The 27676-nt window shown below is 66.5% G+C and overlaps 1 protein-coding gene across 4 annotated transcripts; it reads left to right on the forward strand.

Annotated features, from left to right (window-relative positions):
- The first annotated feature begins 486 nt into the window (after positions 1–486).
- On the forward strand, positions 487–27676 carry CTBP1 (C-terminal binding protein 1). Of its 4 annotated transcripts, none has more exons than XM_042937142.1 (10): positions 522–609; positions 9818–10013; positions 11473–11627; positions 19274–19418; positions 20548–20754; positions 22450–22664; positions 24825–24955; positions 25605–25732; positions 26266–26383; positions 26750–27676. In XM_042937142.1, exons 2-10 carry the CDS (start codon positions 10007–10009, stop codon positions 26934–26936), a joined length of 1293 nt encoding a protein of 430 aa, XP_042793076.1. In that variant the 5' UTR covers positions 522–609; positions 9818–10006; the 3' UTR covers positions 26937–27676. The 4 variants fall into 4 exon arrangements, with proteins under 4 accessions (XP_042793074.1, XP_042793075.1, XP_042793076.1 ...); XM_042937143.1 differs by lacking the exon at positions 522–609 and adding an exon at positions 9390–9670; XM_042937140.1 differs by lacking the exon at positions 9818–10013 and having other exon boundaries at positions 487–609.

A 27676-nucleotide genomic window follows, 5' to 3' on the forward strand; every position in this document is an offset into this window, starting at 1 on the left:
GGGCAGGTGGGGGCCTGGTGGAGGCCTAGCAGGTGCACGTATGGGTGCGGGGCAGAGATGTGTGGCTGTGTGTGTGTGTGTGTGTGTGTGTGTGTGTGTGTGCGCGCGTGTGTGCGCGCGCGCGCGGCAGGTGGAGGCCTGGTGGGTGCGGGGCAGGTGCGTGTGTGTGCGCGCGGATACGGGGCGGCGGGGGAGGGGGTTGCTGGGTGCGGGGTAGGAGGGTGCGCGGATGCCGGTAGGTGCGGCCAGGCGCGGCCGGCGGGAGAGCCTCGCTGCCGGGGCGGGGCGGGCGGGGCGGGCGGGCGCGGCCTGCAGCCGCCCGCGTCTTGCTGCGCGGCGCTCGCGCCTGGAAACAGGAGACTGCTGGGCCGGAAGCCCCGCCCGCGCGCGCGCCGCCTGTCCCCGCCCGGTGGAGCGGCTGCTGGCGCGGCGCGGCGCGGCTCGGCACGGCGGCGCCCGGGCGCAGGCGAGCGGGCGGAGCAGCGGACGGCGCCCAGGCCGCCCCACGCGCCGGGCTCGCGGCGGAGCGCGCCGGACTCGTCGGGGCCCGCGGCCGCCCGCGCCTTTCAATGGGCAGCTCGCACTTGCTCAACAAGGGCCTGCCGCTCGGTAAGGCCGCGCGCGCGCATTTCCGGCCGCGGGGGCGGGGCGGCGGGCGGGGCGGGCGGGCGCGCGCGGGCCCCGGCTTTGTGTGCGAGTGCGCGTGCGTGCCGGTGTCCCGCGCGCCGCCGGGGGCGGGGCCGCGGAGGGTCGTGCGCGTGCGCGAGCGGCTGCGTGCGAGTGCGCGTGCGCCGGCGCCGCCGTCACGCCAGCCCCCGCCCGCCGCCGCCCGCGCAGGTGACACAAAGGGGCGCCGCGCCCGGCCCCTGACCCCCAGTCCCGGCCCTACGGCGCCGGTGGTGCGCCCTGGCGCCTAGACGTGGCGGACTCACGGCCCCTCGCGGGCCGGGCCGCTGCGTCCCGCCCCGCGTCCGTCCTGCCGGGACCGGGCCGGCCTCCTGGCGGTCGCGTGGCCTTGTCCCCTCTGGGCCCCCCGTGGCCTGGCCGTTGTCCCCGTTCCCCGATCTGGACGCGCCGGCGTGTGGAGCCGCCGTGGGTGGGCTCCCGGGGCGAGGCCGGGCGCGGACTGCGGCGCGGGGCTGCGTGTCTGCGGGCGCCGAGCTCCGGCCCTGCGCCCCTGGCGCGTTTGCTGGCCGCGTGCTGCCGCGGATGCCGGGCTCCTCCCTCGCCGCTGCTCATTCAGGCGGTTTTGGGGGCGCTTAGCTTTATGGCACGCTTCGTGCTGCCCTTTGAAGTTGTTTACTCATTTTCTAAACGGGAATAAAATTAGAGCGCCCAGCTGGTGGGGAGGGCGGCTCTTCCTTCCCTGGGTGGCCCTCAGCCAGCAGCCTGGGGCGCGGGCTTCCCCAACCGAGCAGCCTGCGCGCTGCACTCACTCCTCTGATCCAGTCTGTTCCACCGGAGTACGTCAAGAGGTGTGGACCCCATTCAGTTTGTCATAGGCACCTCTTTTCCCCTTTGCGCTTATAAAGGTGTCAGAAACCAGGATCCTAGCAGGTGCTCTAGACAACCCAGCAGGGCCTTGCCCCCCCATTTTTCCCACTGGGGCCCCTGGGGCTGGGGCCGTAGGGGAGCAGGCCAGCTTGGGGACACTCCTGGGTGGGTGCTGGTTTGGTCGCCGTCTCAGCGCCTGGTGCCCCCTGTTGAACCCAAGTGTAGGGGGCCATCTTGCAGTTCCCGGTCAACTTCAGCCTTCAGCCGCCAGGGCCTGGGGCCTCCTCTGGAGTGGGTCCAGCAGGGGAGGGGCCAGGCTGGGTGGGCCAGGGAGCTGCCCCTCCTCCTCCCCTCTGCCGTTGGAACCTTGGGGGCACTGGCTCCCTGAGGCCTGTGGGAGGGAGGCTACAACCACACCTGAGCCAGGAGTCGGAGGCTAGATCTTTCTGTGGCTGGGTGCCCTGCCCGGCCCTCTGCCTGTGTGCGGAGAAATGAGGGCACCACCTCTGGGCATGCCCGGAAGGACAGCCTTGAAGCTGGCAGCGGCTTAAGCCGGGAACCTGGCCAGCGGCCAGACCCCTTTATAGTGATCATTTTCCCCGTGCTTTGTTTAGGACAGATTAACCTCTGGTTGGGGGAGGGGGGACCACTTGTCACCCAGAAGTGGAACAAGATTGGCTTTCTCTGGTTAGTCTGAATCGAGCAGTCAGAGGTGAAATCCTCACCCAACTCCCACTTCTGGGGGTGGCTGGAGAATTAGGTCGCAAATGGGGGGATGGCCACATCCCCTTTTCCTACCTGGTTTCCCCTTTTCCAGGATCCGCCCTCTTCTTCAAGAGCAGCGACTTCATTTGTATAAAAATGTACACCAAAGAGTGCTCTGTAGCTGCTGGCCTCCAGCATGGCCGACATTTGAGGCACAGGGAGCGTTGCACACGCGCCCTGTGGGTCAGTGCAGGCCATCCACTCTTGGTGTGGGGTGACATCTCCGAGGTTCTTAGGGGAGTGACCAGAGAGGAGCAGGGCACGGACCTAGCCCGTCCCTGGGGGCATTCCGGCCGATCCCCTGCTGGGTGTGTGGTCTTGAGCTTGTCGTGTGCTCTGCTCGTGTGCGTCTGTCAGGTGGGGATGGCGGTGTGAGGCCACGTGGGATCATGAGTGAGCACCTGTTAAGTGTTGGGGACGGGTCTAGGAGACAGGATGGGGCCGGGGCCAGGGTGAGGGGCGGGGCAGGACAGGCCTGGGGACAGAGCAGGGTCCTGGGGCAGGAATGGAGACAGGAGCAGGGCCTGGGGCAGGGCCGCCTTGTGCTGTGTGCCCGCCCTGCTGTCCCTGGATGTCAGCCTGGCGATGTGTGCGCTCTGGGTTTCACCTTCTGTCCACCCTAGAGCTTCAGGACTGTGCCAAAGGGGGCCGTGGGGGGCCTGCTGGACCCCGGCTTTGGTCTGCTCCCCCTCCTTGCGGCTCCCACTGGTGCCCGCTGTGTGTGCCGGCCCTGGAGCTCCACTTCCTGCAGGGGCCGGCCGTTGTGTTCCACGGTCGCTCCAGGGTTCTTCTCTGTTGGGTCTTATCACCACCGCTGAGCGCGGGGTTTGGTTTGGGTGTCTCTGCGAGGCCTCTTGAGGGACGCGCGCTTGGGGCTGCGTGTTTCCCCGCCCCACGCACGTGTGTCCTGTTCAGCCTGTCTCGGGGTGTTGGTGCACCTCCAGCCTGTCCAGCTGTGGCGGGTTGCTCTCTGTTCTCTCCGTTTCTGAGAAATGGACTTGTGGCAGGGGTGACCTGTCTCAGCCCCTGTCCGTCCTCTCCCCTGACTGCATTTGGGGTTTTCTTCCTGCCTCTTTTCTTCAGCTCGAGGACACTTGGGGGTGGGGGGCTGGGAGCACGGAGCTGGGCCTGGGGCTGGTGTCGCCTGCCCTGCTGAGGTCCTGCTGACTGTCCTGGGGCAGGGCCCGGTTCTTGGCGCTCAGCCCCGAGGGCCCCATGTTCTGGGGAGCTGGAGCCACCCCTGTCTGGAACCTCAGGGCAGAGATGAACGACTGTCTGTAGGAGGAGGGTCCTTGGGTTCGGAGGCGGGTCTGGCCTTGGCTCCCCCCCTAACCCGGTGGAAAGCTGAAGATCGGCGGGGGCTTCCTTTGGGCCAGCAGAACTGCCCGTGCCCGTGCCCTTGGGGCGTTGCCGGTCCAGTAGCCAGACCACAGCTTGTGGCCGCTGCCCGGGGCTCCTGGGTATGGAGGACCCGGTCAAAGGCTAGCGCATCTCCTGGTTTCCCTCCATTGGTGGCGTGAAGAAGGACCCGTACGAGGCTCCGGGGGACGGGGGGAAGTTGTCTGGCCCTGGCACCGCCGTCTGTGGGGTGGGGGGTGTCCACACCTCACTCGCCTCTGGTCCCCAGACGGGACTTCACATCTCCTGTCACTGCCGTCCCGGAAAGCTCAGCTGCGGACGGGGCACGGGCCGGCACTGGTGTGGCGCCCTGGGGGAAGGGGTCCCTTATGTCCCTGTCAGCCCTGGAGCCTGGCCATAGATGGGCTGGACGGCCGCCGTGGTACAAGAGCACTGTGCTCGGCGAGGTCGGGGGCGGGGTGGGGGTGGTGACAGCGTGGTAGGACTGGAAGCTGGGACGGTTGAGAAGAAATCCCAGCAGGTCTGGCGGGCGGGGGGCCGGGGGGGGGGGCCCGAGGCGGCGCTTTCTGGACCCTCCCCAGGCGTGGATTCTGGCCTGTATGGAGGCCGCGGTGCCATTGACTTCGGTCTTCCTGCGTCTGTGACGTCCGTGTCCTGCAGCTTGGCCAGGTCTTGAAGGTGGTGGCACCGCGTGGGGTGTCCCCAAAGCAGTTGTCGGATGCCACGTGCGGAGGGGAGGGAAGGCCACCTTCCCTCCACCGCCAGCCAGCACCCTCTCTGCGACGGCCATCAGGTTCTCGTTTGTGGGATCCTGAAGCGTCACAAAGCCGCATAAAAGCACGAGAGAGGAGTGTGTGGGACCGAGGCCCTTGGGGACAGGAGCGTGCCTCTGCCACGGTTTTAGTCCACATGTGGGTGGTGGTCAGTGCCCTCGTGGGTTACGGTAAGTTAAGGGGGTGGCACAGCACGGGCAGCTGACGGAGAGTCCGGCCGCTGAGGTCTGCGAGGCCACTCTGCCCCACGGCCCCGCGTCGCCCGAGGGAGCACCCTGGCCTGGTCTGCGCGGGCTCGGGTCCTGCCAGGCCAGACACAGTCCCGCTGTGGGAGCCGCCCTCCACTCAGCCCGCAGCCCTGCCCCGGGCAGCGTGGCCAGGCCTGGGGCCTCTGGACCAGGACAGCCCGAGGAGGCTGCCGTCCGGAGGGTGTGACCGCTGGCCGGCAGAAGCTGAAAGACGGAGGGGGCTGGCCGAGGGCAGCCTGCTGTGGCTGAGGGTCCGGCTCTGTGGAGGAGGAAGGAAGGGCTGGCAGGGGCTAGGCAGCCCGTGAGGGTCTCGGGGGTGTGACAGGCTCTGGGTCAGGGGCGCAGTGTCTCCGAGGCGGCATCTAGGACCAGGGGCCCGGCTGTGGCAGTGGGGAGACCTGGGGCCTGAGCAGAGGGGGGTGGGGGGTATGGGAAGACGGCTTAGTCTCTGAGGCTGGAGAAGCAGCAGGAGTCCTGGGAGTGTGTTGTGGGTGTAGAGCAGGAAGTGCTTGTCAGAGTTGGCGGGGAGGATGGGGAGGGCCCGGGGTCCCAGCTCAGTGCGCTGCGCCGGGAGTGGGCTAGGTTCTCCGGAAGCTGCTGTGGCTCGTCTGGAGAGGGCTGGACACCTCGGGTGTCCCCAGACCCCCAATCTCCTCCCGAGAGTGACCCCCAGTGGAGAGCCAGGCCAAGGAGGCCAGGTCAAATCAAGCACAGCGGGGCAGGGGGTGGGGAGAGCAGGAATGACTGCGGGGGCGGGGGGGCGGGGAGACGGGCCCCCAGAGCTCCACGCAGACACCCGTGGGAGGGGGTCTGGGGTGGGGGGTGACAGGCTCCTGGAGCTCCACGCAGACACCTGTGGAAGGGGCCCCTGGGACCTGTGGTCCCTTCTCTTGCCCCGTTTTCTTTCAGATGAGCTTTGAGACCAGCTTCAGACTTCAGGGCGAGTACGAGGACAGGACAGAGAGCGTGTGCACCCCTGCACGCAGCTGCCCCGTGCCGGGTGGGGGTGTTCCCGCCGAGGTGCTGGTGTCACAGCTGGAGTCCTGCCCCCCCTGCCCCATGCTTTGTGCTGCGGCCTTGCTTGCTGGCATCCGGCCGGCCAGCCGAGAACCGTGTGCCGACGAGTGTCGCAGCGCCTGTGCTGGTGCTCACGCGTGCTTCTCCGCGGGGCCTGTGCCGCGTGGCGGCCAGCAGAGGCGTCCGCCGCAGCTCAGCGGGCCCTCCGCCCCCCTGTGTCCCCCGCTCCGGCCAGGGCTTCCTGAGTCACTAGCCGTGCTGACCGCTGCGTTTCCTCCACCGCCTTGCTGAGTTGCAGGGATGCAGATGCGCACCTGCCATCGTGGGGCCCGGCGTGGGTGCCGTCACCTCCCACTGCGGGCACCCAGCCCCCCAGAGCCACCGCCTCCGAGAGCGCAGCTCGTCACGTGCAGAGGAAAGCGGACGTGTGTGTCGGGCGGGCGCCGGAATCCACTCCCTCCCCGTGGGCTCACCGCCCGCCTGGCGCCCGTTAGGTGCCGAGACGGGTGCCCGCAGATGCCCCCCTCCTGCTGATGCCGTAAGCCAGCCCTCATGTCGTCGGGAGTGGGACATCGGGGCCGGGCGGGGGCAGAAGGGAGCCCGGCAGTGTTGAGTACGGGGTCGGGCGGGCGCGGAAGCCCTGTGTCCCACGCTCCCAGACCCCCGTCGGGTCTCGGCCCCACCCCCGGTAGTCAGGCCCCGTCCCCCGGCGAGGAGCTCTCGGTACAAGAGCTGTTGCTGCCTCTTGGAGCAGGGGACTCTCAGGAGCCTCCTGTGGGTCATCGTGGATGGGCACCGGGAGGAAGGGGGTGGAGCGGAGGGACACGGGCAGGGCACCCACGGGGACCCTGGGGTCCACTCTGCTGGCCGTACTCTCTCCAGCTGTCCCTCGCCCATGGGGGCAGGAGGCCTGGCCTGGGGCTGCCGCGTGTAGGTGCCGGACACGCGTGTTTGGGGAGCTTGGGGTAGCGCGAGGTGGTCCGCCATGTAACTAACTGGCCGGAAGGCGGTTTTGCTGCGGAAGAGCGAACGATAACCGTGGACCGTCCAGAGGTTTCCTTGACTGGTGGACGTTTGGTTTCATTTCCCTGTTGAGGGGGACGCCCCTTTCGCTGTTACAAAAGCTCAGCCCTCCTGATGGTCTCCCAGCCCCGCGGGGTCTGAGCCACGGGGGGCGTGTGGCGGGCGTGTGGCGGGGCGCCTGGAATTAGTGGCGGCGGGGACGTGCCGGTGCGTGCCAGCTGGCGCCCCTTCCTGGAGCGCGGGCCACTCTTGGGGTCGAGCGCCTGTGGCACCAGCACCAGGCGAACCCGCACGCGCCAGTGCGAACGCGTTCTAACGTTTTTCCGTTTTGCGGTAAGGTCTTCCTAATTTCGTTGTTCATTTTTCACGTTTTATTTTGTCTTTTTTTTTTTTTTTCAAGTTTACTTGTTTTGAGAGACAGAGAGCTTGTGTGCATGGGGGAGGGGCAGGGAGAGCGGGGGAGAGAATCCCAGGCAGGGTCCGTGCTGCAGCCCAGAGGCCAGTGCTGAGCTCGAACTCCCAAACTGTGAGATCGTGACCTGAGCCGAAATCAAGAGTTGGTGCTGAACCGTCTGAGCCGTCCAGGCTCCCTGCATTTTGTCTTTTTTAATGAGCATTTTTTAGTTTTTGTGATTTTATCATTTATGGCAAAACTGAATTCTAGAAAATTGATTACACGGCAAAACTGCTCGAGAAAAGGTACTTCCGTGAGGAGAGCAGACACAGTTCGGGACCCCAGTGACCCTGGCCCTGTGTCCTTACTGCCGGCCCGCAAGGAGCCTCCCCCCACCGCGTGTCCTCCCCCGTCCTTTGCTGCACCCTCTCGACCACCTCTGTGTCCTCGTGGCTCTCTGTAGTTGTTCTGAGCAGTGAGATCACTTAGGGGGGCTTCTCTCTGGCATTTTCTAGAAACGAGGTGGAGATGGTATTTTCACAACTCGAACGTACCCCGGCACCAGCCTAGAAGCTTCCTGTAGTCGTACGGCCTTGTTATTCTCTCCCGCACTGGACTTGGCTTCTTCTGCTGCTGGACTTGGGTCACCCTCCCCGGCCCCACGCTGTCACCAGGCACCGAGACCCGTGGGGCACCGGGGCGGGCGGGAGCCAGGTTCACCTGCATGGGTGTGTGGCCCGAGCCTGAAGTCACCACCCATCTGCACGAGGGGCCTGACTCGGGCTGGCCTTTGAGCCCCACGCCTGCTGGTGCTTCCCTGGGTGGGGCTCACACCTCTGCCCATAGTGAGGTGGCCCCGGGAACACACCCCGACCCCTTGAGGCTGCTCGTGGGTTTCTGAACCCAGGTCAGGTTTGGCAAAGCCACGCTTCCCTCTGAAATCATTTTCACAACGGAGGTTAGCAGTGGGCACGGGAGAATCCAGGGCGTGACGCCAGAGTGCCTGAGGCGTCTGGCTCAGCTCCCCAGGGGTGCAAGGGCACTCGGGACCCGTGTGTACAGGGCGTATGGCCCTGGGCCCCTCGGAGGACGTGCACGCGTGCGGAAACACCGTCTGCCGAGGGCCACGCCGACCAGGGAGGATCCGGCCGGAGACACCCTGGATGCTTTCAGGATTTAGGGGGAAAACCGAGGAAAGCCTAGTGACTGCACGGTTGGCTGTGGCCCGTTCCAACCCCCCTTCCCCTGCACTCGCTGACTGTGCGGGGCGAGGCAGGGCAGACAGGGCGACCCCACTTGGCCAGGGAACGTGGGGATCCCGTGAGGCCTGGGAAGTGGTGCTTCATCTGGGGCCAGTCGGGGCACTCACCACCAGGGAGGCGCAGAAGTCCTGGGGAGGCCAGGCCAGCCAGACTCGAGGGCTCTGATTCAGCTGTCCTTGGTGGACACCCGTGTCCTTGGCAGCCAGCTTGCCGCCCCCGGCCCAGACACCTCAGGCCCGCTGCTGGCCCCCTGCTTGTCTTCTGAAGGTCAAGGTCGAGGGTGAGGCTTGCCTCCCGGGGAGGTGGGGCGGGGCGGGGCTGGCCTGGGCCTGGCCTTGCTGCTACCTCCTGCACCAGCCCTAGACTCCCGCACACACGCCCGCTCCCCTGCCACCACGTGTCCCGGGGTTGCTGCAGGCTGGGTCCTGCCCGGTCGAGCCCAGTCGGCAAAGGTTCGGGTTGTAAGGCACATCCACGCTCGGGGGCGGGGACAGAGGATATGGGTCAGAGGTCACACCTGCACAGACTAAAGGTGAGCAGACCCGGGAGGTGCTGTGGTCGAGCGTGGCCTTCTGGCACAGCCTAGGCTCGCGGGTCAGGACCACAGGGCACCCGCCTTGGTGCAGAAGTGGCGGTCACAGCTGGAGTCTGGCAAGGGTGAGAGCCACGTGGGTCCCATGGGCCGCAGGTACGTCCCTGCTGTGGCCGGTCTGCCCGACGTCCCTGTGGCCGGCATCGGGCGGGGGACGAGTGCATCCGGTCCCTGCTCCGTGCTGGCCTCCCGAGGTGCCATCTGATCCCAAGGTTGACACCGGTGGTGTCGCGGGTCCTGGCCACCGTGGCTCCCAGCCAGGCCTCGGGGCCACCCTGGCACACTGTCCCCATGCTGAGAGCAGGGGTCCTGAGCATCCATGCTCAGTCCCAGCTCTTGGCACGTCCTCAGCCCGTCCGTACAGCTGTGTGACCAGGAGTGTGTCCTCAGTGTCCTGTCGGGGGGTGGGGGGGCCGTGCCTGAGTCGGTGCCAGTGCCCGGGATGTGGCCTGTGGGGACTGGCAGAGGGGGCCTGGGGGACAGCCCCCCCCGGGTCCTGTGTGGTGCAGGACAGTGGTGTGTGTGTCCCGGTCCGCATCCTGCGGTCCCCCTCTCGGTGGCCCCCTCAGAAGTCCACTCTCCCTGCACAGTCACAGAGGCCCAGGAGGCCGTTGGGAGCACGAGACAGAGGTTTGCGGGACTGGCGGCAGACTAGCCCCCAGGGCCCCGGCCTCGCACCTCGCACCTCACGGACACTGGTAGCGCCTGGGGCGGGGTTCCCACGTGCCAGGAGGACCTTCAGGGTAAGCAGCGCGGCTCCTGGCTCTGGGCGGTCCCGGCCTGGCAGCCGCGGGCACAGGATCAAGGATGCAGTGTGGAATTTCCGGCGTCTGGGAGTCCTAGTTGGCTCTCGACGGTATTTTAACGTGTCTCTTGTGTTTAATTTTTAGTCAGACTTTGACCCCGGCGCAGGCTTCAGTGGTCGCCAAGGATCAGGAGCCTAAGAGCTTTGGTTCGAGACAATTAAAGACGTGGGATGAGGATCCAGTGACAGGACGCGGTTCTGCCGGGGGATTCTGAAGATAAAACGCTTTGAAAAGTCGAATTCATGGTCGTGGAAGCTGAGCCCATATTAAGAAATGTCAGGTTGGTTGGGGCTCCCGGAGTGTGAAGCAGCTGGAAACCAGGCCCTCTGCGACCGCAGTCACCCTGTCCGTTCGGCGCGTGCGGCGGGTCAGGACGGCCTCAGTGAGGCCCCGCGTGTGGTGGAGCGAGGGGGTTCCTCGGGGGGCCCAGCCCCCCACCCCCCACCCCCCACCCCCGCCACGCCTCCCCAGGGCAGGTGGGCCAGGCCACAGGTCGATGCTGGGTTTGTTCTGGTCGTCCGCCCGCAAGCTCGGTCCCGGGTTGGGGAGTTGCCGCAGAAACCCAAGGCCTGTTCCGGCGCTGGCTGCGTGGTCGGGAGGCCGGGGCCTCCCTGGGTGAGGGGGCGTCGTCCGGTCGGGGGTCCTGACGCCGCGTCTGGGCAGCCCTGCGGACTGGGCCTGCTCTCACGTGCTGCTCTCCAGCGGGCGGCGCCCTGGCATCGGCGGTGTCCGGGCCCGCAGGGGGGGCCTTACAGCCTCAGAGCTCAGCTCGCGGGGGTGACGCCGGTCTGTGCTCGTCAGGAGTTAGAGCTGAGGGACTCTGACGGTGGGCGTCTTCCAGGTCACTCGAGAACAGCGGCGATAAGCCTCCGCTGGTAAAGTCAGTCTTCTAAGTGAGATCACCGTCCCAGCACGGCTGGAGACGTGAGCGCCGTCTGTGCGCGCAGCTCCGGGCCGTCTGGAAACCGCGCCTGTGCCGGGCCCCCCGGGGGCGGGAATCGCACCGCTCGCGGGGCAGGGAGGGAGGCAGCAGAGACGGGGTTCTGGCCCTGCAGATCCCGCTCTGAGCCACCCGCTGGGGCCGCCGCGTCCAGGCGGCTCACGTAGGCGGCGCACTGGGGCCGTGGGCCTTCCCCGGGGCGAGTCTTCGTGAGGCCGTGGGGTGCGCGGGGCCGGTCCTGTCGCCTGGGAGGCCCTCCTGGATGAGGCGTAGTCCCCTCCTGTGTGGAAGGAGCGTCTGGCGATTCTGAGTCCCCTGCCGGGCGAGGTGGGGGCTCTGACCGCACCGCGGAGGTTTCACCCCCCACCCCTGCACGGTCCCCGCTCTTCAAATCTGCCAGCAGACGCGGTCCCTTCAGGGTTTCTGGGTAGCCACGCTGCCGCCACAGGCGGAAAAGAACGGACGCCATCACGAGGCCTGTGGCGCTGCGTCTGCGTGTCCCGGGGTCACGGTGGTGAAGACCGCGGCTGCCCCGGCGCCTCCACGTGTGTCTGCAGCCCCGAGCCCCGTGGGGTGGTGACAGTCGGCGGGGTCCCTGTTCACTCGGGCGTCAGTGAGCTGTAGCAGACACTGGTCTGCTTCTCCCGGTGGCTCATGACCCTGGTTTGACAAAGTCCAGACGAGCAGACGTGGGAACTCTCGGGGCCTGTGCCGGGCTGCGGATGGTGGCGGGTGGCAGGGGGCTCGAGGTCTCAGCCGGGGCCGCCGCTGTGCTGAGCGTCCGCTCCTGTCTCCGCAGGCGTCCGACCCCCGATCATGAACGGGCCCATGCACCCCCGGCCCCTGGTAGCGCTGCTCGACGGCCGGGACTGCACGGTGGAGATGCCCATCCTGAAGGACGTGGCCACGGTGGCCTTCTGTGACGCACAGTCCACGCAGGAGATCCACGAGAAGGTAACGGCGCGGGGTGCTCGGGGGAGCGAGGAGGGCAGGCGGGTCCCTCAGGCGTGAGCCTCAGCGGCTCCCGGGCCACCAAGACACGTGCGGCCATCGTCACCCCGCCCTGTCAGAGGCGGAGACGGCTACTGCTTGGCATCTCGAGCCGTTGCCATTGTGACCAGATGTTCTCAGAAAGCAGATCCGGGGGCCGCGGACATGGCAGACAGGACTGGGGGCCGGTGAGCTGCATCATCCTGGTCCCACATTGGTCACCTGGGGCATCCCGGGCTGGCGGCCAAGCATTTAGGCCTGGGGTGTCTGCTTCTGGACGTGGCTCCTGGAGGGCCTGCTGCGGGCAGCCCAGCCCCGGGTCTGGGTTGGGGCCCCGGTGACAGGATGGACGGGACTAAGCCGCCGTCCTCACGCCGCCCGCCACCCCCACATTGCCCGACGCGTCTGTGTCAAGCCTTGAGCTGGGCTGCCGGCGACCCCACACCGCTGCGCCTTGGGGGCCCGGCAGAGGCAACGGACGGTCCCCTGTAGGGGATGGCCCCGTCGGCCAAGCCACATGTCCTTCCCAGCAGCCGTTTTCTGCTGCGTGTCCGTCACAGAACCCGAGGGCCCGGGCAGACCGCCCCCGCCCCCGCAGAGAGAGAACCCATGGCTGTGGAAGAAAACCCACAGGGGCCAGGACGCCGAGGTTGGGGCTGAGCGTGTGCGCTGCTGATAGAAACCTCAGGAACCTGGCGGGCCGGTGGGGGGGTGGGGGGGGGCAGGAGCGCCGTGACCAAGTGACGGCCCGCCACCGTCCAGGGCTGGCGGAGTGCCGCCCGCTGTGGGGCGCTCGCGGAGCAGCCCCTCTGGAGGAGGCACATGCTGCGACACCCCCACAGTGACCGCCCCCCCCCCCCCCCCCCCCCCCGGTGTTTATGCCAGAGGAGAGCCCCTCCCGTCCCGACGGCGAGTTCGGCAGCGCCGGGGCAAGGCGCATGGGGGCTCGGGTGCCCAGGCGAGGAGCGCAGGGCCGGGTGGGGCTCTGCCCGCGTGACGGTCTGGCCTGTGGCCCGCCCGGGTGCTGGCTGCTTCAGTCACCACCGGGCGGAACCATGTGGCCGCACACACCCGTGCGTGTGCAGCAGTGGAGCTGGGGGGGGCGGTTGTGAACCTTCTGCTGTTCCAGACGAAAACTTTTAGTTCTTTTTTTACTTAAATTTTTTTTCAGAGTTTTATTTTAGAGAGAGTGTGCACATGCAGGCGGGGAGGGGCTGAGAGACAGAGAGAGTGGGAGGGAGGGAGAATCCCAAGCAGGCTCCATGCCGTAAACACAGAGCCCGACGTGGGGCTCAAACACACAACCCTGAGATCAAGGCCTGAGCCGAGTCAGGAGCCGGACGCTTAACTGACTGAGCCACCCAGGCGCCCCCAAAGCATTTTGTGGAAAACTACAGCCAATATAGGGCATGAAAGACGCATACAAATAGAAATGTTTAAAAATCATAAGCGGTACTAGAGCAAGTTCTACCAATAAATTTGAACACTAACACAAAACGTGTTTTCTTTCAAAATTGTAATTTATCAAAACTATCTTGAAAAGTTAACGTAAAACCCAGATAAGCAAGTCAGACACCCCGGGGAGGGGCAGTGAGGGGCCTCGGCTCCACGGCGATTCTGCCCCACGCCCAGCAGGCAGACAGACGTTGCCAGACGCCACAGCCACACGGCTCGGGAAGACGGGACGACGGGTACTCGCAGAGAAAAACGGCCTGTGATTTACGCTTTGGGTAGAAGAGAGTGTTGGGACCCGGCCAGTCAGAGCCTCGGCGAGACCTACGGGGCACCTGCTTGTGCAGCCGGCGGCTCGCGGCGGGAAGGCGGCACCCGAGAACTCGAATGCGCGCTTGAAAATCAAACACGCGAGTGGAAAAATTTAATTTTAATAGAAAGCTTGGAAGACACTGCCAAGGGGAGCCTGAAGGAGAGGTGGAAGAGGCGAGGCCAGAGGAGAGCCTTGCAGACCCAAGGGCTCTCAGCCGGACGTGCCCGCCTAGCTGCCACCCTCGGGAACCTCCCACCTCCCGGCGGAAACACACCTCCTTCCCCCGGCTTTGCTGCCGGGCATAGCCCGGGGACTAAGTCCAACCAGGAAGAGGTGACAGGCCTTGTGTGCAGAGCCGCCTTCCCTCTTTGTGGGCCGGAAACCACATGTGATGGCTGGAGCCTGGGCAGCCACCTGGGAGTGGCAGAGCCACCAGACGGGAGCCCTGGACCCTGATGGCTGTGGAGCTGACACAGGGCCCCTGGACCACCTATCTGAGGGCTTTGGCTTGGGAGGGAAACGGCTTCTCTTCCACATCGCCGTGGATCAGGGAGTTGGTTCTACCTGCTTGTAAGCAGCTGGATGTCGGATGTTACCTGAGTGTTATGGAGGAGAGACCGAACACATCAGCGGATGTGATGAAGAAACCTTCCAGAGCTAAATGGAGACTCTGGCTCTCCTGCCGCGAACCCAGGACAAGTGTTGGGGGTCCGCAGGATGCTTTGCTGTTCAAGTAGCAGATCCCACCACCAGCCCAACTTTGGGTACCTTAAAGCTTCTGGGGAAACCAGTTTTCAACCCTTGGTTGCACCTCGTCAGACCGCAGAGGCAGGGGCATTTTCTCAGTTACTCTTGGAAGCTCCTTAAAGACCAGCACCTGCAAAGCAGAGGGGCAATCCGGGGTGGGGGTGGGGGGGGCGGCAGGTGGGAGGGTGCCGTCAGCTATCCTGGAGCAGGAAGTCCCTGAGGGGCATTTCTGGGAAAGTGGGGCACCCGTAGGCGGCAATGTGGGGACACGTCAAGGAAGACGGCAAGGGCACAGGAAAAGTGTTTCAAGAGTCCTGGTCAAAAGTGAGGCTCCTGGTCCCCGGAAGGAGGTACCGGGGCCGCGCGAGAAGTGAGGGGGATGTCCAGGCAAATGCCGAGACGGTCTATGCAGCGAGTAGTGCGTGGCGGGAGGTGGCTTCGGGCGGGAGTGTCCCAGCGACTCTGAGGCAGACAGTAGGGCTGTGTTGGTGCCCACTGAGAGGCCCCGGGGAAGCGGGGAGCATTCGGGAAGTGAGCCCAGGTACCCCGGGGCAGCCTCCCAGGTGAACGGCCACGCGTGTGCACGTGTCCTGACAAAAGTAGGGGGGCTTCTGCAGGGGCTGACCTTCCCGTCCTGAGGTCAGGACAGAAGTGGCCGTGCTGAGTTCTGTGGAAAATGGGGCCGTGTAACAGAAAAGGTCGCTGCGTTGAAGAGCAGCGGAAACAGTCATGTGGCGAAAGAAAAGACGAGTGACAAATGGGTGGGTGTTTGCTGTATCCGAAATGGCTCACGCTGCCTTCCTCCAAGCGACAGGGACAAGACAAGTCCCAGCAGATGGGGGGCGGCGGAGGGTGCGTTTGGGCAAAAACAGTGACCGCCGGGAAGCAGGTGACACTGTCCCCGCCCCCACGTTAGCCGGCTCTGGCTGCACCCAGGGAGCATCAGGAGGTGTGAGGTGCCACGCCTGCTCAGCGGTGGCTGTGGCCGTGGCCGGCTTTGATGGTGCTTTGGCAGTTCTGTGAAAACCTGTCCCCTCTGGGCCTGCATGTGGCCCTTTGTCACAGGGAAACATCCCGTGACAACCATATAAAAGTGTGCTGGGGGCACCGTGTCACTGGCCTGCTTTTCTGAGCCTCAGCCTCACAAAATGAGTCACACCTTTGTGTGGACGCAGAAAGTAAGTAAACTTGAAGACCCGGGAAGCTTGCGCATGGTGCACGTGTGTGTGTGTGTGTGTGTGTGTGTGTGTGTGTGTGTGTGTGTAAAGGAAACGAGCGAGGCCTCCCCTCCGGGATGCAGGGAGGGGGCGTGGTGGACCCCGTCAGTGCCTCCCAGCACATATCTTCCCAGCCAGCCATTTGCCGCTCCCCTTCTGCATGGTGCCCAGCGAGTGCCCCCTCAGACCCTGCTGCTGCTGCTGTGAGCACCCCGGGGCCCCTGGGCTGAGTTCATCCTGCAAGGCGGGCCCCACGTACCCGTTCGGGGGCTAAAGACACGGTTCAGGCAGTAGCCTGGCCACACGGCTGGGGGAGGGGGATGTGGGTTGCCGGCGTCCGACTTACGGAGACAGACGTCCCCTCTGGGAGGTCGGTGTGGCACCTGGGGGTGTCCCAGCCCCTTCGCGGTCACGAGAGGGAATGTGAGGGACTTCCAGGGCGCGTGGGCCTGGGGGCCGGGTGGAGCGGTGCGGTGGTCCTGGCCTGTGCCCGTCTGCACGGAGCTGCCTCGGCGGCAGCGGGCTCTCCCCCCGCGACTGGGCGGGGCCTCCCTGGCAGGGCCAGGGGCGGGTGGCCGCTGAGGACTGCAGCTTCCTGTTCTGAGAACTTCACCTGGTACTGCGTGGTTAAAATAGGCTCAGTGGAAAAAGGATTAAGACATGAAAAAATTTACCAAGAAACCTATGTGGTCAGGTCACACGGAGAAGTGCAAATTAAGGCTGAAACAACGGGTGTCCCTCCCACGTAGCGTTTTACACCCCGGACTGCCCGGCGCCGCGGGCTCGGTGCCGGAGCGGGCGTCGTAACCGCCAGGTGCGGCCGGAGCGGCGCCCGGAGCCCGGAAGAGGCCTCTCCAGCGGACCCACTAGTTTGCACTGCTAGGGCCTTCTCTCAAGGCAGTCGTGGGTTTTACCGCAGCCAACAGTGGTCGTAACCCAGATGCCCCAACAGTAGGGAAGGTCAGATCCTGGATCGTCCGTGTTGGGATGTAGCTCAGGACAGTGAAGGTCACGATTTGAAGACTTGCCTGCCGTGGTTAAATGCTCAAGATAGAAAGCCGGCCGCCTGCACGCACGCAAGCCTCTCCACCTGTCCACAGCTGAGCCTTGCTCTTCTCTGCAAGAGGCCCGCATGTGTCCAGCTGCGCCGGCCGGAGACCCAGTCTCCCTCGGGAGCTCCCGTCCACGGTCCGTGTGTCTCCGAGCCCAGGGCTGCTCCTCCTGGCGCTGGCTTGCACCCATCTGGATCCCCAGTTCCGCTGCACGTCCGTGTCTGCCCACAGTGGGCACCGGCAGATCTGTCCCCTCGCCCCCACCCCTGCTGCCATGGCCATCCACATCTCCGGTCTGTGCAGCACAGCGGCCAGAGGACTCTTCCCAGGGTCTCGTTGGCCAAGGTCTGCCCCCTTGCCTCCGCCCCACAGCCCCGCGTCCACTTCCCAGCCACCCTCCTCATGCGCTCCTAGTTAACCCTGTGTCCCCTAAGCACTCGCTGCTGCTCCCCTGTCACACATGGGTCCTCGCTTCCCTCTCACACCAGGGCCAGTCAAGGTGCCAGAAGTCTGTGCCTGTGCAGCCTGGACCTCCTTCCAGGAGTCCAGGGGCAGGAGTCAGGATGTGGGCGGTGACCCATCCCGTTTGTTCACACGTCAGCCTGGCACATCCTTGCCTCTAGGAGCTGAAATTCCTAGGATCTTCAGTGCAAGGAGCAGGAGCAGGGGCCCACAGCACCCTCAAGTCCGGGCCAGCCAGAGCAAACAGGACCAGGGACCCAGGCCGCCTCTGTCCTGCCTCTCAGTCATCTCTCCCTTGGCCCTTTTGGTGTGGTCCCCTACGGCCATGTCCCCCTGGCCACCTCAGCCGGCAGGAGAAGGGAGGCCATGCCAGCCTGAGGGAGTTGTATTTTGGGTTGCCCTCTGTCCAGTGGAGGAAGGGACTGAGACAGGGCGGTTAGCAGCTTCACTGTGCCCCGCACCCCACACGGGACACCTGCTCTACTCCACTGCCCACATCAGCCCGGAGTCTAGGCCGTCCTGGGTGCAGTCCCCCTCAGCTCATGCCTGGTGCCTTGCCGTCCAGCGGCCTGTGCACAGCCCACTGCTGGCCTCACTCGTCCTGGGGACTCAAGGTCAGCAGAGCCTGTGGTTGGCCTCCCTCCCCATGCAGGAGACCCAGAGTCAGCACAGGAAGCTCAGTCTGGGGGAGGACAGGGTGGCATGGTGCTGGAAGTCCCCAGTAGCCAGAGCATTTTTTTGAATTGGAGGTGTCTTGATTATAAAGCTTTCACGGCTATACCCCGTTAGGGTCCCTGAACTATGACATGCCCTGGATTACACCGTGTGTCTGGAGCGTCGCCGGCCCAGAGATTGGACCTTGCGGCTCTTCCGCCAACGTCCGGCTCTTGCCACGACAGCCCTTTAAGGCCGTGCTCGCGGCCCTGGGGCGCGGTCCTGCTGCCCTCCTGGACCTGGGCCAAGCCCCCCAGAAACCAGGCGTCCCCGCCTCCTGTGTGGCTGCTGGGCACCCTGGGGGCTTCCAAGCGGGGTGCTGTGCACACTGGGAGCAACGCTACAGCGGCAAGGGGTGTGGTCTGCACAGGCGCCGCCGAGTGAGGCGGGGCTTGGTCGGCAGGGAATAGGCCCCGAGTGGGGTGTGGGCGTGGTCCGCGCGGGCTTGCCCCCTCGTGGGGGTATGGGCGTGGTCTGCACGGGCGCCACCGAGTGAGGCGGGGCTTGGTCGGCAGGGACCAGGCCCCTCGGGTGTGGGCGTGGCCTGCGCAGCGGCTCTGAGCGCGGTCTTCAGGGCTTATCCCCACCCGTGGAGAGCTCCACGTTTGCGCGGGCCCTGTGGGCGGGGCCGTGGGTGGAGCCCTAACTTTGGGGAGGGCCGCCCCCTTTGGGCGGTTTTGCAAGCGGAGTGGCGCATCAGCCCGTGTCATCTAAACTCTGGGGAGGCAGGACACCGATATGCACCTGGGGCCTCCCGCAAGGCAGCCCAGGCCGCACACAGACAGGAGGACCCCGCCAGGGCAGGCGTCCAGGGCTGTCCCGGAGAGCCATGGCCATCTCCTCGGGAGGCCCGTGCTGGCTGCGGCCGCCCTGAATGCCCTGGGCCCCTCGCCGGCCAGCGGGAGCTGCAGGTACAGGGGCAGACCTCGCCCACCTGAGCACCTGGAGAGGAGGGGCCCGTGCTGCCTGCGTGCAGGGCGAGGGCGCGGCCCCCAGCGTCCCGTGCTGGCCCGGCAGCCGACGCCATCCGAGGGGCACGTCGCAGCCCCGCCGGCCCGGCCTTCCGCACAGCCGTCCTCCCTACGCAGGTGAAACGTCCTTTACCCGCAGTTGTTTATGGTCGTGGGGCCCCATGTGCGCTTCTGCCAGGATGATTTGTAGTTTTCTCGTGGGGTCGCTCCGGTCGTTGGTCACGGCGGCCCTGCAGCTTTCGGCCACCCCCCACCCACCTCCCCAGGGTCTGGGGGTTTCGGATGCTCTGTGTCCTCCCAACACCCAGCTTCCTCTGTCTGTTTTACTGTCTGGTGCCCACAGGTAAGGTCAGCCCGCTCCCCGTACCGTGCGTTCTCCTGGGCCTGCAGTTTATGGGGTGGGGCGGGCCCTGGACTCCCAGGTGAGTCTGAGCAGCGTCAGCAGGGCCACACTGTGGTGACCTCAAATGTCACCGCAGCGGCTTCTGGCCTGAGAAGGCCGCAGTGCACAGAGGAAAGAACAGCGGGAAGCCCCTTGGACTGTCCCGGCCTGGGGCCAGGCTGGGGGTGGGGGTGTTCCCCTCCCCCTCCCAGGGTGTCTGTGCTGGTTTGGGGGCAGCAGGCAGACCGGGGGCCCAGGTGGGGCCGGCATGTGACTGGCGGACGCCCTCCCTCTCGGCAGGTGCTGAATGAGGCGGTGGGGGCGCTGATGTACCACACCATCACGCTGACCAGGGAGGACCTGGAGAAGTTCAAAGCTCTTCGTATCATCGTTCGGATCGGCAGTGGTTTCGACAACATCGACATCAAGTCAGCTGGGGACTTAGGTAGGGCGGTTCCGGGCTCTTCCTTCGCAGCTGTTGTGTGTCCTTCCCTGGGCTGGATTTCCTCACATCTGGTTTTGTCTGTGGGTTTTGCTTTACACCAAGAGTCCCCTGCGGCTGCCTGTTTGGCTGGAGGTGACTCATGAGCCTGCTTTTGGGGTGCAGAGCCCCGGCCACTGGTCAAAGCAGCTTCCTCAGAAAGCCACGCGAGAGCACGTGTCCTCTGGCTCGTGGGCAGTGTGCGTTCTGATCTTGCCTCCCCGTGTGTCTGCACCAGCCGCGTGGCCTCATCCAGCCAGGTCGTGCCCGGCCAGGGCCTGCGGTCAGAGGCGGTGCCCCCGGTGCCTGGTTGTGCCTGTCCTTTCCTCCGGGATGCAGCTGAAGGAACCTGTCAGAACGTTCCGGCATCTCTGCCTGCCGCAGAGTCGTGGTGGGGTTTGCGTCACGCGTCCTGGAGTTTACTGTGCTCCTGTGGGCGCGCTCATGCCCACCGCCGGCTCGCCTGGCCAGGCCCTCCCGCCCTGTTGTCACCTGCCCCCACGCAGCACGCCCAGGAGCGTCGCACCATGGCCTGGGGGCTCCTTGGAGGCTCCGTCCCTGTGCACGGAGTCTGGCCTCGCTCTGTTCCTCCGCCAGGGCCAGTCAGAGCCGTGCCCTGTGCTTACCTTTCAAAGCCTGGCAGGCGGCCGCTCGGAAGTCCCAGGACCTGGTCTGCTCTCCCAGGCAGCAGTTTTGTTCCCGGCTCTCGGAGACACTGTGGCTTGGGCCCCCTGTCCCCCACCGGCTCTTGCGTGTCACGGTGGGCTGAGTTGTTTCTGGGACCCACCCTGGGCCCGTCCTGCGGCCCTGCCGGTGTGTTTGGCATCATCCCGGCATTTGGGGGAGCTCGGGGAGCTGCTCCTCCGTTCACCGGGCGCCTCCAGAAGGTCAGGTGGCCAGCGGTCTGGGCGAGGTAGGTGCCTGCCGCGTCCTGTCCTGTCTGCCGCTGGACCTACGGGCAGCTTCTCCCCGTGGCACGTAACCAGGGTCTGCCTCCTAGCCTCCCGGGGTGGCCTGGGGACGCTCCTCTGGCCTTCCGTGAGGGAAGGGCCACGGCTGGCTCCGGTGAGCGCGCGTGCGTATCTGTTCCCAGGCATCGCGGTCTGCAACGTGCCGGCGGCGTCTGTCGAGGAGACGGCCGACTCCACCATGTGCCACATCCTCAACCTGTACCGCAGGACCACCTGGCTGCACCAGGCGCTGCGGGAAGGCACACGGGTCCAGAGCGTTGAGCAGATCCGGGAAGTGGCTTCCGGAGCGGCCAGGATCCGTGGGGAGACCTTGGGCATCATCGGACTAGGTGAGCTCGTCTGTGTCCTTGCTCCTCGCGTTGGCTCGGCTGACCGCGAGGCTGGGGCCGGGCTGTGCCGCCGGCCGGTCCCCCCCGATGCTGGACGGTCCCCCCGACCTGAGGGCGACTTCCCCCACGCGGGGCGGTTTCCAGGCCGGAGGCAGCGTGGGGCCGATCCTCCCAGGAACAGCAGGTGTGGGTCACACATACGCCAACATGGTGGCCCGTGGGGTCACACACGGACGCACGCCCCCCCACACTCAGACGCGCTCACCCTGTCCCCGCTCCGACCACGGCTAAGTGGACGTGGCCTTCAGGTGAGGGCCAGGTGGCCCTTAACCCTGCCGTAGGTGGAGGGAGCTGGTTTACCTGCCATGCAGGCAGCTGTCCGGGGTCCGTGAGGTCCGTCTTCTGTTTCTTGTTTGCGACCCGTTTCCCTACCCAAACTCGGGCTCCACCCACCTGGGAAGGCCAGCATGGACGGGACCCCCTTGTCATGCTGCCTCCTGAGCTTCCTCTGGTTGGCCCGCATGGCCTCCCCGCCCCACAGAGGCAGCGCTGTGTGCAGCGTGGGGCGGTGCCACAGGGACGTCTGGGTATCGTCGATCGCGAGGACGCACCTATGTTAGGGCAGGTCGGGGTCGTCCGTGAGACACAGGCCTGTCTCCTCCGGCACAAATCGCCGTCCTGCTGAGATGGGCACGCGGACGCCAGGACTGGTCCCCACGAGTGTCTCCCCCCCTGCTGCCCCCACTGTTGCGAAGGCAGGGACGGCATCCTTCACCTGGGGCCCCAGGCGTGGGGTTTGTTGAAGGAGGATGGATGGGCAGCCAGTGTGCCTGGCCAGGTCGATTTGGGGGCTGCCTGATCTCATTCGGCAGTGCTGTCGAGAGACTCTGACCTGGTGGGGCCGGGTGGGCCGAGTCTGACTTGGCAGAGGTGACCCGCGCAGCCCTTGCCCCGGCCCCCGCTCAGGGGACTGTCTAAATGGCTCTTCGGGCGTCTGGGTGTGTGTCCGGCCCCACCTACCAGGCAGCGGGTGCCCTGCGGCTGAGTTACCTGGCCTCGTGGCACCGTGGGCAGCTGTTTGGGTGCGGCTGGCAGGACTGTTCTGCCCTGGTCTCACCTGGGGTCCCGGGGGTCCCGTCCCTCGGGCAGTCACCCTTCAGCAGGCAGGTGCGGGACCCCGCCCCCCACCATGGTGGCCTCAGGGAGTGTGGGCTGTTTCTCCCCTGCTCGCTTTCCTCATGGGTGTTTCCCTGCCCTGGGCCGGCCGGGGGACTCCAGAGGGGCCCTGAGGTGCCGTGCGGGGTGCCCCCTGGCCTGCGGCACCGCTCCCTGAGACGTTGGGACCGTGGCCGCGCTGTCCTGGGCCTGGCTTCCCGGTGGCCCCCCTGTGGCCAGGTCAGGGCTCCCTCCTGGGGTCCCGGAGTTAGTGGCTCCGAGCCCCTCTGGTCTTCCCCCTCCAGATGCAGGGGCCACCCCTCTGGTGCTGCGGCCCTCACCCTGTGCCTTCCCCAGGGACCCCCTCCAGCCCCCGCCCTCCTCTCTGAACGCCCCGTCTTTAGCGTCTGGGAGCAGACGCCTGGGGGCGGACGGGGCCGTGCTCCCCACAGCGAGCGGCCCCGGGCACAGGGGAGACTGAGGCGGTGTGGGGGGCCGCTCAGCCTGCGGCCCCGGTGACGCCGAGTCTCGCCCTGCCAGGTCGCGTGGGGCAGGCGGTGGCACTTCGGGCCAAGGCCTTCGGCTTCAACGTGCTGTTCTACGACCCCTACCTGTCAGACGGCACGGAGCGGGCGCTGGGGCTGCAGCGGGTGAGCACCCTACAGGACCTGCTGTTCCACAGCGACTGCGTCAGCCTGCACTGCGGCCTCAACGAGCACAACCACCACCTCATCAACGACTTCACCGTCAAGCAGGTGGGCGCCCGCCACCCTCGTGCCCGTGTTCCTGGGGGAAGGGGAGAGCGAGGGTCGGGGCCTGGGGGCCTGGGGGAGGGCGAGGGTCGGGGCCTGGGGGCCTGGGGGAGGGCGAGGGTCGGGCCTGGGGGCCAGGGATAGGGCGAGGGTCGGGGCCCGTGTTCCCAGGGTCCTGGGGAAGGGCGAGGGTCAGGGCCTGGGTGCCGGGTGCCTGGGGGAGCGCGAAGGTCAGGGCCCATGTTCCCAGGGTCCTGGGGAAGGGCAAGTGTTGGGGCCCGGGGTCCTGGGGTCCTGGGGGAGGGCAAGGATCGGGGCCTGGGTGCCAGGGGCCTGGGGGAGGGCGAGGGTTGGGGCCTGGGTGCCGGGGGGAGGGCGAGGGTCGGGGCCTGGGTGCCGGGGGCCTGGGGGAGGGCGAGCGTCGGGGCCTGTGTTCCCAGGGTCCTGGGAAGGGCAAGTGTTGGGGCCCGGGGTCCTGGGGTCCTGGGGGAAGGGCGAGGGTCGGGGCCTGGGGTCCTGGGGGAGGGCGAGGGTCGGGGCCTGGGTGCCGGGGGCCTGGGGGAGGGCGAGGGTCAGGGCCTGGGTGCCAGGGGCCTCGGGGTGGGGGGCGAGGGTTGGGGCCTGGGCGGCAGGGGCCTTGGGGTGGGGGACAAGGGTCGGGGCCTGGGTGCTGGGTGCCTGGGGGAGGGCGAAGGTCGGGGCCCATGTTCCCAGGGTCCTGGGGAAGGGCGACGGTCGGGCCTGGGGTCCTGGGGGAGGGCAAGTGTTGGGGCCCGGGGTCCTGGGGTCCTGGGGGGAGGGCGAGGGTCGGGGCCTGGGTGCCGGGGGGGGAGGGCGAGGGTCGGGGCCTGGGTGCCGGGGCCCTGGGGGAGGGGGAGGGTCAGGGCCTGGGTTCCCGGTAGGTGGATTCCTGGCAGGAGACTCACTTGCTAGGGAGTCATCCACACAGGCAGGCCTGTCTTCTGAGTCCCTGGTCCTGTCGTCCCCACGTGTAGGCCAGACGCTACGCCCAGGGGTTTTGCGTTCTCCCGCGCCGTCTGCCTGTGCCACGAGCCTCAGTACCGTGTCTGCAGGGCGAAGCGTCCCTGGGGGCCGGGGGTGCCCAGACAGTGGCCATGAGGCACACGGTGTCACCAGGGTTTCAGAACTGCCCTGGGTCAGGCCGGCGCTCGAGCTAGTGGCTGCCTCTCATGGGCCAGGCCTTTCGAGTGCTTAGGCCCGTGCCTGTGTGTGCGTGCCTACGCGCATGTGCCTGTGTGTGGGATTTTCTGTGTCCGCTGCTCTGCCTGCCTTGCAGGTGTGTGCGTGTGTTTTGGGGGGGGGGGGGTCACCCCTGCTGTCTGCCCCAGGCCCTGCAGTCCTGTGGGGAAGGCCGGGCACCTGGGGCTCCTCTCTGTCTCCAGCTGGTGGGTTTGGAGGGGGGAGGGAGGGGGCACAGGCATGGCCCTGGGGTACGTCCCCGAGAACCAGGTGAGAAGCCGGGCCGGAGCCCCCCTGACCTGACAGCTGGCCGTGCGAGCTTGGCGGGGCTGGTTTAGTTGGTGTGAACTCAGGGTCGTGGGAACCCTTCACCTCAGAGCAGGGTGGGGCCCCTCACCTTGGAGCAGTGGAGAGGGGCATCTCCAGGGCAACCCTGAGGGCTTTTAGCAGAAGGAAGTGAGGCCGTGCTGGGGTAGAGCCAGTGCAGCCACAGCCCACCCTCGCCAACGGGGCTCCCTGGTGGGGCCGCTGCATTGAGGACCACGTCTCAGGGCTCCTGTCCGTCAGGCCAGCACCACAAGGTCCTGAAACCCCATCTTCCAGGTGTGTGCAGGGCTAGGAGCTCGGGCCACACCGTGTCATGGATGCATCAGGTCCTTGCCAGGCACCACATGCAGCCGGGGGGCTGGGCCAGGACACCCCACTGCTGTGGCAGGAGGCCAGCTGTGCGTTCCCTGGTCCTCCAGGTGGGGCGGGGCCCACACAGACTCCCAAGCCCTCTGCCGGCCCGAGAGAGCTCCTGCTGGCCTGGGTGGGAGGAGGCCAAGTGCAAGGTCCCAGAGCCAGCCCCTCTGTGCCCCCTGGTCCTTGAGGCCCTTCCCCTGGGTGGGCGGGGCAAGGCAAGTGGAGAGGTCTCCGTGTTGATCATGTCGATTCGCTCCTGCTGTCCTTTGTGTCCCCCAGATGCGACAAGGCGCCTTCCTGGTGAACACAGCCCGGGGCGGGCTGGTCGACGAGAAGGCGCTGGCCCAGGCCCTGAAGGAGGGGCGGATCCGGGGCGCAGCCCTGGACGTGCACGAGTCGGAGCCGTTCAGGTGCCTCCTGGCGACACCCTGGGTGGTCCTTGGACAGCACCTCTCCCAACCGGGCCCCCACCCAGCCTCACGCCCCACGCTGGCCGCTGGCTGGAGTGGGGCTGGGCCTGCCACCACGCGTAGTCTCCAGGCCCCAGCCAAGGGTCCAAGGACACGGCGTCCTTGGGCTTGGTGTCCAGCCTGAGCTACTGCTCCAGGCGGGCTTGCCCCCGGGGCCCGGCCCCCCGGGGCCCGGCCGGGTCTCAGTGGGCGGGTGACTGGTGCTGTAGGTGGGGAAGGGGAGGGCTCAGACCCGCGCTCCATGCCAAGCACTTCGGGGTGCCACGTCAGTGGGTTTGCCCAGGTGCACGAGGCAGCTGACCCTCGTGTGGCCGCGTCTGTAGAGGCCCCGCACCGAGAAGCCGTTCTGGGTCGGCAGCTAGCCCCCGGTTTGTCAGCTTTGCCGGGAGGGCCTGGAGGCCCTGCGGCTCTGGGACCAGCGCCCTCGCCTGCAGGGAGGGCAGGGGCAGCGTCCCCGCTGCTGTCAGGGGCCCTTGGGCAGGTTTGACCATCCTCGGGTCCCCTGGTCTGACGCAGGGGTGAAGTGTGGGTCCAGGCGGGGTCAGGCACCCCCCCCCCACTACCCTGACCTGCTCTGCGCCATTCGTAGCTTTAGCCAGGGCCCCCTGAAGGATGCGCCTAACCTGATCTGCACCCCTCACGCGGCCTGGTACAGCGAACAGGCCTCCATCGAGATGCGGGAGGAGGCAGCCCGGGAGATCCGGAGAGCCATCACAGGTGAGGGCTGCGGGCAGACCCCGGTGCGGCCCCTTCGGAGGCCTGCACCGCTGGGCCGCCAGAGGGACCTCTGCTCCCCGCCACTCGGGGCCGCGGAGCTGAGACGGACCTGCGCCGGGGCGGGTCCACGCCCTTCCGCACCCTGCCAGGCCCCCAAGTGCAGAGGTCAGCACTCTGCTTCCATACGGTGCTCCCCACACAGCCCTCGGGTCCTCCTCGCACAGCACGTTGACGATGCCCGCTCTCTGTCCCCCGTGTGGGAATTCAGCACGCGTGCCCCCCCTCACCCCGCGTTTAAAAAGTCTGGCTGTGCTTGTGAACCTGGGCTGGGCCTTCGCTGCCCTCCAAAATCCCTAGGCCCGGCAGAGAGCTAAGGGCACCGCTCGGTGCTGGGGGCTCCCTGAGCTGCGAGGTGACCGTATCCAGGACCGGCGCCTGCTGGGCCTGAGGGGAGGGAGGGACCCCGAGCCCCTGGGTCCTCAATGCAGCCGCCGCACACGCACTGCCCTTCCTCCTTCCGCCGCATTTCCCAGGCCGGATCCCCGACAGCCTGAAGAACTGTGTCAATAAGGATCACCTGACAGCGGCCACCCACTGGGCCAGCATGGACCCGGCTGTGGTGCACCCCGAGCTCAACGGGGCCGCCTACAGGTGAGCGGGGGCGGGGACACAACACTTCCGTCATGACTGCGGGTGGGGCAGGGGCCCGTGGGGGGCCCCCAGGCTTGGACGTGCATGCTGGCCTGGGCCCCAGTGGAGCAGAAGGGCAGGGCGCGGGAGACCAAGCGGGATGGCCTTTCTGGCCTGGAGGCGCCAGACACGCGGGCAGAGACCACCCTGGAATCGGGAGCCAGGGGAGGAGTCGGGGCGGGGAGGGGTCCTGCTAGGCGGGGCCTTTGGGAGCCGCCCCCCGCTTCGCTGGCCCTGTGCTGTGGGATCTGCAGCCGAGGGAGGGACCTGGCCCAGGCCCCGCCCCCCCATCCCTGCTGCGAGCTTCACCTGCGGTCCTCCCCCCAGCAGGTACCCGCCGGGCGTGGTGGGCGTGGCCCCCAGCGGCATCCCAACCGCCGTCGAAGGCATCGTCCCCAGCGCCATGTCCCTGTCCCACGGCCTGCCCCCTGTGTCCCACCCGCCCCACGCCCCTTCTCCCGGCCAAACCGTCAAGCCCGAGGCAGATAGAGACCACGCGAGTGACCAGTTGTAGCCCGGGCGGAGCTCTGCAGCCTTGGCGCCCTCGGACGGGTGGTGGCGGAGGCGGCGTCTGCGAGGCCACAGCGCTCCAGAGACTGTCCGGGCGCCGCGCGGGCGAGAGGCCGCTCCGCCCTCCCCGCGTCAGCCGTAGTCGTCCTTCCCCGAGGGCCAGCCGCTGTCCTGTGTTCTTTGCGTCCTCGTTAAGCAAAAGAAGTTTAGTAGTTAATTCTATCATGAATGTTCTTGTCCGTGTACAGTCTTTAGAACATCACAAAGGATCGGTTTGCTTAGCTGTCTACGGGGAGAGAGCCCGAGGGGCCGTGCTCCGCAGGCCGGGCTGAGGCTGCGGCCCGAACACACCCGCGACCAGGCAGTTGGGCAAACTTCTCAGGACAACGACTCCTTCCCGTTTTTCTTTCTACGCCACACAGTGCATTGTTTTTTCTACCTGCTTGTCTTATTTTTAGAATAATTTAGAGAAACAAAACAGAGGCTGTTTTTCCTCATTTTGGCATGAACCCCCTTGTTCCAAACGAAGATGGCGTTGTAAGTGGCTCGGAGAGAAGAGGAGGGTGTGGCGCACAGCGCGCTCCGGCCGTCGGCACCGGTCCCGGGACGTGAGGGCGCAGCGCCCTGGCCTGCGCGGGTGCCGTCCTGCTGACGTGGTAGGCTAGCAATATTTTGGTTAAAATCATGTTTGTGACTGTAACCATTTGTATGAATTATTTTAAAGAAATAAAAATCCCAGAAAGA

This window comes from Panthera leo, chromosome B1 (assembly GCF_018350215.1).
Source record: "Panthera leo isolate Ple1 chromosome B1, P.leo_Ple1_pat1.1, whole genome shotgun sequence".
NCBI lineage: Eukaryota > Metazoa > Chordata > Mammalia > Carnivora > Felidae > Panthera > Panthera leo.